The 12,131-nt window shown below is 41.3% G+C and overlaps 1 protein-coding gene across 1 annotated transcript in view; it reads left to right on the forward strand.

Annotated features, from left to right (window-relative positions):
- The window catches only part of LOC125000203 (thyrotropin-releasing hormone-degrading ectoenzyme-like), a 165,346-nt gene that overhangs the window by 120,332 nt on the left and 32,883 nt on the right, over nucleotides 1–12,131 (forward strand). Inside the window, exons 7-10 of the mRNA XM_047575601.1 lie at nucleotides 166–303; nucleotides 921–986; nucleotides 7,903–7,968; nucleotides 8,102–8,280. Coding sequence (XP_047431557.1) covers nucleotides 166–303; nucleotides 921–986; nucleotides 7,903–7,968; nucleotides 8,102–8,280 — 449 coding nt within the window. The remainder of the gene's footprint in view (nucleotides 1–165; nucleotides 304–920; nucleotides 987–7,902; nucleotides 7,969–8,101; nucleotides 8,281–12,131) is intronic.

Raw genomic sequence — 12,131 nt, forward strand, 5'->3', positions numbered from 1 at the left:
GAGTCATGAAAAGTAGGTCTCTATAGACCAACAAGGGTAAAAAATTAAAAAAAAGTGGCTTCCATTGAAGAACCTGATTTATTTCTAAAACAAATAAATAATTTCAGTTTCAGCTTAGAATCCATATCTACACATTTATCAGTGGACGGATGTTTGTGTCCTCAGGAGAAGCAGCGCTTCCTGACCGACGTCCTCCATGAAGTCATGCTCCTGGACGGACTCAGCTCCTCCCACCCCATCTCCCAGGAGGTGGAACAGGCCACGGACATCGACCGGGTCTTCGACTGGATCGCCTACAAGAAAGTAAGAGCGTTTTCCGCTGAGTTCGTCCGTTAATGGGAATGAAACTAGGGAACAACGAGCCGAGGTTCAGTTCAATACAGTTTTATTTATACAGCGTCAATACGAATACAAACTGTGTCAAGATGCTTTGATAAAATCCGTCCTGAAACCTCCAGAAAAGGCCTGAAGGCGACGGTGGAAAAGATAAAACTCTCTTGAGGTCTCAGCACGAGCTGGAAAAAGTTAGTAAAATGTTTCAAAAGTGCTTCAGACTGAGCAGCTTATGTCAACAACAATTAGTGAAATCACTGCAACAGAAAACAGAGAGGACGTCTGAGGAGACAGTTTGTAGGAGGCGGAATATTCTCTGAGCTGATCCGACTGGATGGATGAAGAAATCCATTTCAGTGCAGCCTCAGCTGTTGAGGTGTGAAGCGCTGTGAGGGGTAGTTGCATTTTTGAGAAGGTGCTCGACTGTAGATCCACAGCCGACACGTGAGTCTGGCTGAGCTCTAAACCTGAATGGATAAACTTTAGCTAACCCTAAATCTGAACCCGTGTTTTTGTCTCGGTAAATACTCCTTATAATAAAAACCAGAACGAGCGTTAACAGTGTGTTTCTCTGTTCCTCCCTCCAGGGGGCAGCACTGATCCGGATGCTGGCAAACGTGATGGGACAGCCGCTGTTCCAGAAAGGCCTCAACGTAAGTTTGAGTTTTCTTGTTTTTGTCTTTAAAGTTGATTCAGACAGCGTTGACGTGTCTTTGCTTCTTACACGTTATTTAGTTTGAACCAAAACTGATCGAGAAACGTTGGACTAAAGTTTCTATCTGTTTGCATCCCAGGAGCCAAATAGACCCAAATAAAATGAATCTGGAGTTTAATAAAGAACAAGACGAGAGCTTCTCGAGATAAAGTTTTTAGTTGCTTCACGGTTTTTGGGGACAAGTTCAAAGAAGAATTCAACATCTGGCTGAAACATGGATCACACAGAAAAGCAGATGTAATTTGGACAGAAATCATTTTTTATTGAAATCTCATCATATTAATAAACAGAGCGGCTCTGGAGGTTTGCGTTCCGACGCCGCTCTGCTGCATTATTTGTGCTTCAGCTGTCCATGTGTCGGTTCTCTGCTTCGCTCTGTTTGATGAGATGAGACGAAAAAAAAAAAGACAACAACCACGAATAAACATGTTCAAAAAGGTTATTTTCCAGGTAAAAGGTTTTATTATTCATAGATCCGTCAGTAGTCGGTTTGTAGTTAGTGTAAGAATGATGCCATCTGATGCAACGCTGCAGACGCTTAAATATTCTTCATTCTAGATGGAGACGCGGAAATGTTTGTGAAGTCCATGGATGTGATACATCCCCTAAACTCCCTAAACTCTTCACCACATTATAACCCCTAAAGCTTAACCCTCAATCAGCCCTGGTAGACGGTTAGAACCAGCCTAAATGTCCCATCACTGATGGTCAAACTGTGTCCAAGAAACATGCATTTCATAGCATACGAGACATAATGCAATGCAACTCTAACCCTAACTCTCCCAGCCCCTTAGTCCTAATGCTGACCCCTAAAGCTTAACCCTAACACGTAGCTTTAACCCTCAATCAGGCTGGGAGACGGTTAGGACCAGTCTAAATGTCCCATTATTGGTGGTCTAAATCTCAAACTGGTCCTGATGATGATGCATTTAGTAGCTGGGTCCCACAAATCCGAGACATAATGCAATGCAACTCTAACCTTAACCCTAACCCTAACCCTCCTAGCCCTCGTAACCAAATTAGGGCCCCTAAAGCTAACCCTAATCCCAACCCCTGGCCTTAATCCTGGTCAAAAGGTCCCAGTACTGATGGTCTAAATCTCAAACTAGTCCTGGTGATGATGCGTTTCATAGCCCCTGAGCCCTAACCCTAAAGGTCAACCTTCAGAAAGACCAGGGACAAAGTGAGGACTTACTAAAAAAGTCCTTTATGTGATGGTCCAAGACTCAAACTGTGTTCCAGAAAGACACCCGTACAAAACATAATGCAATGCAACCCTAATCCTGACCCTCCTAGCCCCTTAGTCCTGACTCTTAACCAAATTAGGACCCCTGAAGCTAGCCCTAAAGCTAACCCTGAAGCTAACCCTAAAGCTAACCCTGAAGCTAACCCTGAAGCTAACCCTAAAGCTAACCCTGAAGCTAACCCTAACCCTCGATCAGTCCTGGGAGATGGTTAGAACCGGCCAAAATAATGGTCTAAATCTCAAACTGCTCCTCAGAGACACAGCTGCATAAGACATTTTTAATTTCCTGAGCCCAAAGGTCCCAGAAAGACACCAGTACAACACAATACATTCCCCGAAGCTTTACCCCAACCATCTCATCTAAGAGCTTAACCCTGACCTCATAAATCACCCTTCACTCAGCCCTGGGAAAAATGAGAACTGGCCAAACCGTCCTCACTCTGATGGTCTGAAACTGGTCCTCGTAAAGGTTTCTAAATAACACCTACTAGTGTGCTCCTCTTTCCCCCGATCAGCAGAGTTTTATATAGAATCTGGTTCCCAGTATTTTCGAGGTCACTGAGAGTTTCTGCAGCTGAAATAGGACATTATGAATATATATGTGTGTCAGGTCTATACAATCTGCTGAGCATCACAACACACACGCTGCCTCGTAGGAACATTAGCTTCAGTCACAATCGTCGCCTCGTAGCAGAAACAAAACAAACACGACGGTGGACGAGTTTCAGTCTGAGATCAGAGACAAATAACTTAAATGTGACCCCACACACTTTATTTATGTTATAACCAGTTATAACCAGATACTCACCTGTAGCTTGACTCCTCTTTCAAACCATCTCTATTTCAGGTGTAAATGTCCTTCGTCCTTAAGTCATAGGTTCAAGTGTCCATGTCCAATTTGAACTCAATTTGAATGTCTGAACATCTGAACTCGTCTTGAACTGGAGTCTCTGGACATAATGGTTTGTTGGACTAATCCCTCCAGCTACAGTATCTGATCTTTAACTCGAACCATGTGAGTTTGAGTTGAACAACACCAGCATCTCTTAGAACTAAAGACTAAAGATGAATCGTCTTTAAATCCTAAAAGTCCAGTCGTCCTTGTTAGAGCTTATTTTCTGGATAAACTACAAACTTATGCTGAGATTTATTTTACATCCTGCAGCTGATGTCTGTGGGAGGACCAGTGTGTCTGCAGCACAGAAAAACTTTAAAAATGTCTGGAGTTCAGTCCCGACCTCACATTGATTGAACTCGTACTGTATCGTCCTGGGTGGATTAGTGAACAAGTGTAGCAGGCGCCGGGCCAGGAAGCCCTGCAGCGTCACAGGGTCTAATGTGTAAAGTTAATATTTCTTACTGGAAAGTTTTGTTAGAAAAAGACTCGAATCGATCCAAAAGGGACAAAACATGAACAGAACCAAGGAGACGGAACAACAACATGGAGATGATGAAAGTAAAGGGGAGTGTCTGTTTTTATTCTAAGCATGAATCAACTATTAATGGTCATTTCTAGCCTCGACTCAAATAACTTATCCCACAAACATGCAGTCAGATTTCATCGTTATTTGTTGATTCCTTGAAGACATTTCATCCATCATCAGTTCTTAGAAATCACCAGAAACTCTCATGAATAGAGTCTTAAATAACCCAAACCAGTTTTTAATGAAACGACTGGAATCAGTGGAAGTAAATAGTATTAGAAGATATATCTGCAATGTTATTTACAGTTTTTATTTTTTATTACACAAACAAGCACGAACCATGTGAGCCTGTGAGATGAATGGATGTAAATGGTTTAATTTCAGGATGTGTCCAACCTGTAAAATACGAAGCGTCACAGAAAACACAGAAAAACCAATTTACTTTTGGTGGAAATGTTGAGAAAGGTTCAAACGTAGGAGCCTGATTATTTTTGTGATTTCTAAGGACAGGACATTGACAGATGTCTGGTTTTGGGGGGGGATGGATCAGCAGACGTGGGTTCAATGTCCTGCAGCTCATTCGTCCGTGTGACGATCAAATCCTCTGTTAAAGTAGCTGCTCATCAATTTGACTTCAATTACCCTCCAGAGCCGATTCGGTGCAGACGCGAAGCGTCAATATTTGTTTGGCTCGTTTGTGGTTCCTGCTTCGACAGATGTGTCAGAGCCTGATCTCTCAAACATCTGAGGGAGAAGGAGATAATCATGGCTGAGCCGCCCTAACACCCATCGATGCTCTGATAACAAACAGCTGAAGGTACAATTAAAAAGTTATTAACTCCAGAAACGTCTCCAGTAACATGATCATTTTAAATGAAACTCTTTGTAATGTCTTAGAATAACTGCAGCGTTATTAAATCCTTCACTTATATCAACATTAGTTCAATAAATGTAGTTATAAATGATTTATTCTTAATTCATGAGTGTCTGTAGCGTAGCTTCATTTACTATGATCAGTTCATTTATAAATTCAATATTAAAGCTTTTGCATTGATTATTTCTAAAGTGAAAGTAAACAAAGAATAAACTATTTAAATGTACATTTACAAGATACATCTTATTTACACACATGTACTAATCATTAATAAACGTTTTATAAAGATGTTCTTTGAACAGAAACACAGAAACATTGAAGCATCACAAACACTGTAATTGATTAATAACTGTAGTTAATGATTAATTCTTAGTTTCTGTCATAAATATTATAGAACATATTTATAGGCGTTATTATAAATAATTAAATATATTATTATTATTTATACACATGTACTAATGGTTAATAAAAGGTTTATAAATATGTTTATACAGAAGTTTTAAGACAGAAATACTTATTTAAACTGTACATTTGCTATCAACTATTTAAGCTCATAAAATACACGTTTTTTGTTATTTTCCACAAAATACAACGACAGTAAAAGTAAATAAAGTTATAAAGTGGTTATGAATGAAGAATAAAACATTAATGAGGTTAGATTCAACACTAGTCCCATAAACAAAAATAAACTCAACCTCAACAATAAGGAACAAGCTACGACCAGTGGATTAAAGTATTTCACGTCTGTATGTGAATAAGAATCAAGTTATAATCCACAGACATGTGAACATAAAGTGCAGTACACACAGTATTATACAGATATAACAACATGTATAAACTGTGTGTTAATACAGTGAATAAAGTATTTACTAATCAGTTATAAAGTTTTAGTTGGACAGATTTCTGGTTTTAATAAGGACTCAGTAACTGTTCGTGCACACGTTCACTTTCTGAATGAAACATAAAGAACTGCTGTGGAAGTGTTTTAATATTTAATGTATAAATGATGAACTGGTGGTTTAGTGTTTAGTGACTCTTCAGTAGTTGGTGTTTTTGTCGGTGTCGGCGTCGTCTGGTTTTTGGAGCCGTTGTTGCTGCTGAAGCTAAACGTGTGAGCGGAGGATCGGACCGTCTTTTATCTCCTCTCCTGTCGCCTCCGGTGAAGGTGACAGAGTCAAACTCACAAACCCACTCTGCGCCGCTATCATGTGTGTCATCTTGTTCCAATAAAGAGCTGCTTCACGCCTTATCGCGCTCCGAGCTCAGCGACGCCCGGCTGAGACACAGGAATCACCGGCGGGCAGATTAGAGCCCAGTCTCTCTGGGTGTTCTCTTATCTCCCGCCGCTGCCCTGCCTCCTTCTTGTTTTTGTAACAAACCCAACCGAGCGCCGCCCTCCCTAAGCTTCTCTAAACCTCAATCCACCGCGCTGGGAATGAGCCTCCTGCTCCCAGGTAGAGGAGATATAGGCCCCGGATCAAATCAGACACAAAACCCATCTGGCTGAAAATGAAGCCCCCGCACCAGCAGGACTCCTCTGAACAACCAGATTATCTGTGGAAGCTGCTGAGTCGTCACCTTGTTCATTAGCGTCGGTGGTCTAACAGGCCAACTGAGCCGTGACCTGAAATGTTTCTCTTTTACTTCATAGTTTGCCTCTAAAAATCACTACAAGTCTGAGCAAAGGTTTCAGGCCGGAGCATCTTATAGTTACACATGAACAAAGTCAGGGATTTTGCAGGATTGTTGACTCAGTGGTTTTCAAGATTGTTTCCCTTTGAGATCTGTAGATCAGCTCAGAACTGTCAGAAACCAGTGGAACCCAGGTTCATCATCTACTGTCTGGACTCATGTGGTCGTCATGGAAGAGCTGCAGCTACAAATCAATCTCACTGGCATGGAAACAAGACCAAGAGACTCAACTATGAACCAGAAACATAGGAACTAGGGCAACATGCGGAATATTTGTCAGTTTGTTGACTGAAGGGCTGGAGAGAGCGACAATAATGAGCGTCTGCAGGCAACAGTGAAGCATGGTGGAGGCTCCTGGAGAGTCTGGTCCTCAGGCAGAAACTGATCCATCATCAAGACCATCAGGGAGGAGGAGGACTGGCCCCACATTTACTCTGCAGTAGAACAAAGAGCCCAAACATCCAGACAACGTCATTAAGAACTATCTTCAGAGGAAACAAGAACGGGAAGTCCTGGAAGTGATGGCATGGCCCCCACAGAGACCTGGTCTCAGCATCATAGAGTGAGTCTGGATTTAATGAAGAGACAGAAGGATTTGAGGAAGATCTGTGGTTAGTTCTCATTGGAACAAATGAATTAAAATGAGTCAGTTTTTTCAAGATAAACCCACACCAGGGAGACCAGCTGATTGAGGGAAGGGGATGTGATCTCATTTTAAAAATGATTTAACGATTGTCCAGGTGGTCGCATGAAAAGATTGTCTTTGCAGGAGACAGTTGGTCTCTAGTGGACGTTCCAGACTCTGGTTGTCTAGGTAACCCTCTAGTATATTTCCAAGTGGAACAAGCAGAACATAAAAGTGTTGATAGTTTATGGACGGACTTAGTTCTTCCTCTAGTTGAGAAGAAAGTAACGTCACCCGATGCTCCACCGTGGAGGATGTTGCTGATAGGAACCAAAAAGGTTGAACGGTGTTTCCTCCAGGTTGGTGTTTGGATGATCTGTGTGGACGAACCCTGAGCCTCCATCTCCAGGTCTGAGTGAAACCTGAAAAACCTTCTTCTACGTATCATTGAGCCTTGAAAGAGTCGACATGTGATGCTGTAACTCTGCACCGGAAACAAAGCTGCTTCCATCTGAAGCTCTGTTAGCTTCATATAAATAACATCAGGTCCCTGATCTCCTGTTCCATGCAACTGAACCTGCTGAACCCCAGGTCACTACAGCCTCTGCTGTGAGTAATATGACATCAGACAAAAATGGACCGAGCGGACCAAGATGTCCTCTCTGGTGGAGTCGTACTGAAAACTAGAACACAGACTTGTTACTGCTGCGCTTTGCTCACAAAGGAACAGGAGGAGAAACTCATTGTCTTTGCTTTTAAACTCTTTTCATCTTAAATGAGGACAAAGACAGAAAAAAGACACTGTTGGTGCATCTGCTGAGTGTTAACGCTGGTTCAGAGTAAAGCAGGAAGTTCATATCGACCTAGAGCTGCAGGTCATGTGATTCTCGGGTCAAAGTCGTCCTGGGTGCGTTCACACTGACACTTCCTGGTTATTTCACAGCTGATTTCCCAGGACGGATGTTAATATGAGGTGTACTTCCTGTTTCTTAGGATTATCTGCAGAGTCACATGTACGGCAACGCAGCCAGAGAAGACCTGTGGATGAAGCTGTCACAGGTAATAGTCCTACCACTCGTACTCATACAGATCAGTGAGGAGCTCGTTAAGACGTTCGTTAGCACTGATGAGTCCGTCAGTGCTGGTTCTTCTCTAAACCAACAGTGGTTGATTATCTGTTGTTTTTTGAAAGGCCATGCGTTCAGAGGGGCGGGACATCGACATCGGAGAGATGATGGACAGGTGGACTCTGCAGATGGGCTACCCCGTCGTCACCATCAGCAAGGACCAATCAGAGCAGCTCCCCACTCATTACATCACTGTCAGCCAGGAGCACTTCCTGTACGGACAGGAAGTCAGAAAAAACAACAGGTGAGACGTTCATTCACAGAGCGGTGGTCAGATTCTCCACCTTCCAAAAAATCTCCTACGTCGGTTCATTGTTTAAATCTACAAACTTACACAACTGAGTCATGTTGAGTCAACGTCTTCAGAATAAAACTAAATAAAAAACATAAAAACTGTTCTCCAGAGAGAAATGATTAGCTTAATGCTAGCTACACAGCAGCTAACCACATCTTGGGTCTGCTTTTGGCTAGCTCGCTAAAACATTAGCATTTTTGAACCAGAATCTTAAGCTCTTTATTTCTGTTGTTTCGTTTTTTAAATGGAGGTCTATGGGTATTGACGCGTTTACAGTTATAAGTTATAATTAGAATAAAACATTTTCCCCAGAGATTAATTTCTTAAAAAATGACCAAATTCTAAGAATTCAACTTGTGATTTTGACGTGTGTGGTAAATAAAAATCAATAAATGGATAATTTAGTAACAGTTTTATAAGAATTAGCCACGAACAGTAAAATTAATCATTTTTAGAACCAGGCTGACGATGGACTCACTCTACCCTCTAGTGGGCATTAGAGGAACTGCAGTTTTTGTCACTTCCTGGTTTCCCTAGTGGCCACTTGTGGTAGTACAACTACACAACAATTTTTTAAAATACTAGAATCCAACTGGTTATTTTGTCATCTAATAAAAATCAATGAACAAATGATTTAAACTTGTGACTTCTATAAAAATTCTCCACGTCTAGATGGAGATTAACTCTTTGTCGGAGCATCTAGTGGACGTTAGAGGAACTGCAGCTTTTGTCACTTCCTTCCTTGACTTTATTTATTTTTATGATAAGACGCTGTTGCTCGTATTTGCTGTCATTTTTCCCCAGTGGTTGATTGTGGTATTGCAGCACTTACATCTATGGGGATTGACTCCTTTTAGGGAGGAACTGCAGCTTTTAGTTGTGATCTGGTTGGTTGATTTCTCTATAATCTCTGTGACCTTCTGTCTGTGGATGAACTTTATTTTTTTAATGCTCTCCTTGTCTCCGCTGACGTCCTTCTATCTCGTCTTTCTTCTTTCTCCTTCGTTGAGAACTTGAAGGATTCTCTTTATTTTTACGCCAAACTCACTTTGTCTCCCTCTGATTTTCTCCTGAAGAAGCACTTTTTTTTCTCCGCCACTGTTTTTCTTTCTTCACTTTCTTTACCTCCTTTACATCTTTTATATTTCATTCATATTTGATTCCCACTATGTTTTATTCACACGCTTCACAACCTCTGGAGTTTATTCTCTTCGTCGTTTTATCGACCCACTTTCTCCAGCATCAATACTTCATCAGCTCCTTTCCTTTATTTTACCTGTTGTTCTCTTCTTCTTTCCTCCCTTTGTTTACATCTTTGAACTGTCACTGACATTTCCAGTCTTTAACGCTCCCTCCTCCTCCTCCTCCTCCTCCTCCTCCTCCTCCTGTTTGTATGTGGAGCTCCACTCTTTCAGTAGAAGTCTCGTGGGGGTGCGTTCACAGACGCTCCGCGGTCCCGGGGCGTTCGCTGACACTTTAAGAAGAACTTAGCCTGAAGTTTGATGCGTTCAGAGGCACCACAGCGTTACACAATGTTACACAATGTTACACAATGTTACACAATGTTGACTTAAACTCCCCCTTTTTATTATAGGAGGAGAAACTACTTCTTTTTCTTCTATCATCTCCTCCTCTTTATTCTTCTCCTCTTTGCCCTACTCCACTTCTGCTTCTTCTCCTCCTTCGTTCACCTCATGTTTTCTTCTTCTTCTTCTTCTCTTCTTTCTATCTTGTGCTCCTCTTAGTTCAATGTGTTGATCCTTTTTATTCTTCTTCTTCTTCCGATTGATTCGATGACCAGGATGCTCATTAATTATTCATGAGGACGTTTATTTATAACCAATCACAGCTATAGATAAAGAACGGATTAAATTACAACATCACATGTTAAACTTTAAAGCAGAGTTTGTGTCGACGGTGTCAGAGGAAATATTTGGGAAACTTTTTCTTGGAGTCGAACATTTCCAGACACATCGATGGAACGTAAACAGTTTGTTCCTTTTTTTTTTTTAGTTTCGTCTCTTTAGTTTGAATCAATAGAAGCTTCAGAGAGTTTCTGTTTATCCGAGGAGCACGAAGCGTCTTTAAACGCAGCGAGGAGGTGGAAGATTAAAGACCTGCATTTCCTCCGGCGGCCACTAGAGGAGAAGTTCGTCTAAACTTCCAACGTTCAGCTAGTGATGAGCAGAGGTGGAGGTGGTAACCGTGGTAACCTTTACCAATCAGCTACCAGTTAATGAACATCAGGTTGAGGAGGACGTGGAGGAGGACACTGTTCCTTCTTCATAATCTTCTATCTTCTTCCTTTCTTGCTTCTGTTCCTCCTTCTTCTTCATCCACATCATCCTTCCACTCTTTTTGCTCCTACTTTCCCTCCTCCTCCTCCTCTATTTCCACTAGATGTGATCCTCCATTATTAAACTTCTACAGTTATTGACATTTTGATGTGAACCCATGGATCCGATCACATCATTTGATCTGGTCTCCATGGTAACAGTACATCTTCTCCTCCTCCTCCTCCTCCTCCTCCTCCATGAAAACCGTTGAATGACCGTTGACCAGAATGGAGTCGTGTTGAATCAGCTTTTAAATCAGACTCATTCTGATTAATCAGTTCATACAGTGTGTATTTGTGTGTATTTGTGTGTGTTGTGTGTGTTGTGTGTATATGTGTATGTGTGTGTGTGTGTGTGTGTGTGTGTGTAGTCGGGGTCACTGTGTCACAATCAACCAGGGGAAAAACAGAACCCATTAACGAGGAACCTCTCGTTGCCGTGGGCAACCCACTGTGGATCAATGCCGCCGCCGCCCGGCAACCAAATATTTAATCTGATGTTTATATCAGTGTGACTGTCGGGAGTGGAAGTCAATCTCACACACAGACGCAGGATGAGTTTATTAATATCGACGTGAGTGTTTGAAGCAGATAAAATCTAAACTGAAAGGTCGAAGATAAACACGCGAGGTCTGTGGAGACCGACTCGCTGCTGGACTTGGCCTCTTGTGGGCGATAGAGGAACTGCAGCGTTTTAGCATTTTCACGTTAGCTTCATTTAACTCTGCGTTTCCCAAACACCACCATCTTTTTTATCCGTGGTACTCACTTACATTATATACAATGATATTGTTTTGATAAAAATTATTTGTTATGCTAGCTACTTATTGACTCGCTGGCTTTAACATTAGCATTCAATTAGCCCCTGTTAGCACTTTTGTTTTAAACAAATCAAAAGAGTTTTTAGTTCCAGGATGTAAATATCTTTATTTCTCATGTCTGTGCCTTATTCGCTTTTGGAGCCTCTAGTAGACATTAGAGGAACTGCAGCTCTTTTCACGTTAGCTTCGTGTTAGCTTCATGAACGATGATTCAGAATGTTATGTTATCCCAACCACTGTCATTTTGATTTTGATTAGACTCACTTACTACAAGATGATTGGCTAATCCTGGTTACACTTCAACTAATGTTGGTTGTGATTTTATCTAACTATGTTTGACATTAGCATTAAGTTAGCTTTCATAACACAAACTTAGCTAGTTATAGAGATGGATAGATGCTTCCTGGCACTAGCTTCCGTTGAAAATGTCTGAATGCATGTTGTGTTCACTCGCTATACCATTATCATTGTCTAGATAAAAATATTTAATGCTAGCTAAATGTCAGCTACTGTTCATCAGTTGTTTGTTGTGCTAACTTTAACATTAGCATTAAGTTAGCCTTCAAAACAAAAACTAAACTGTACCAGGCTGTAAATATGTTCATTGATTTGCTGTAGTGGATGTCAGAGAAACTGTAGCATGT

Source organism: Mugil cephalus, chromosome 22, assembly GCF_022458985.1.
Source record: "Mugil cephalus isolate CIBA_MC_2020 chromosome 22, CIBA_Mcephalus_1.1, whole genome shotgun sequence".
Classification (NCBI taxonomy): Eukaryota; Metazoa; Chordata; class Actinopteri; order Mugiliformes; family Mugilidae; genus Mugil; species Mugil cephalus.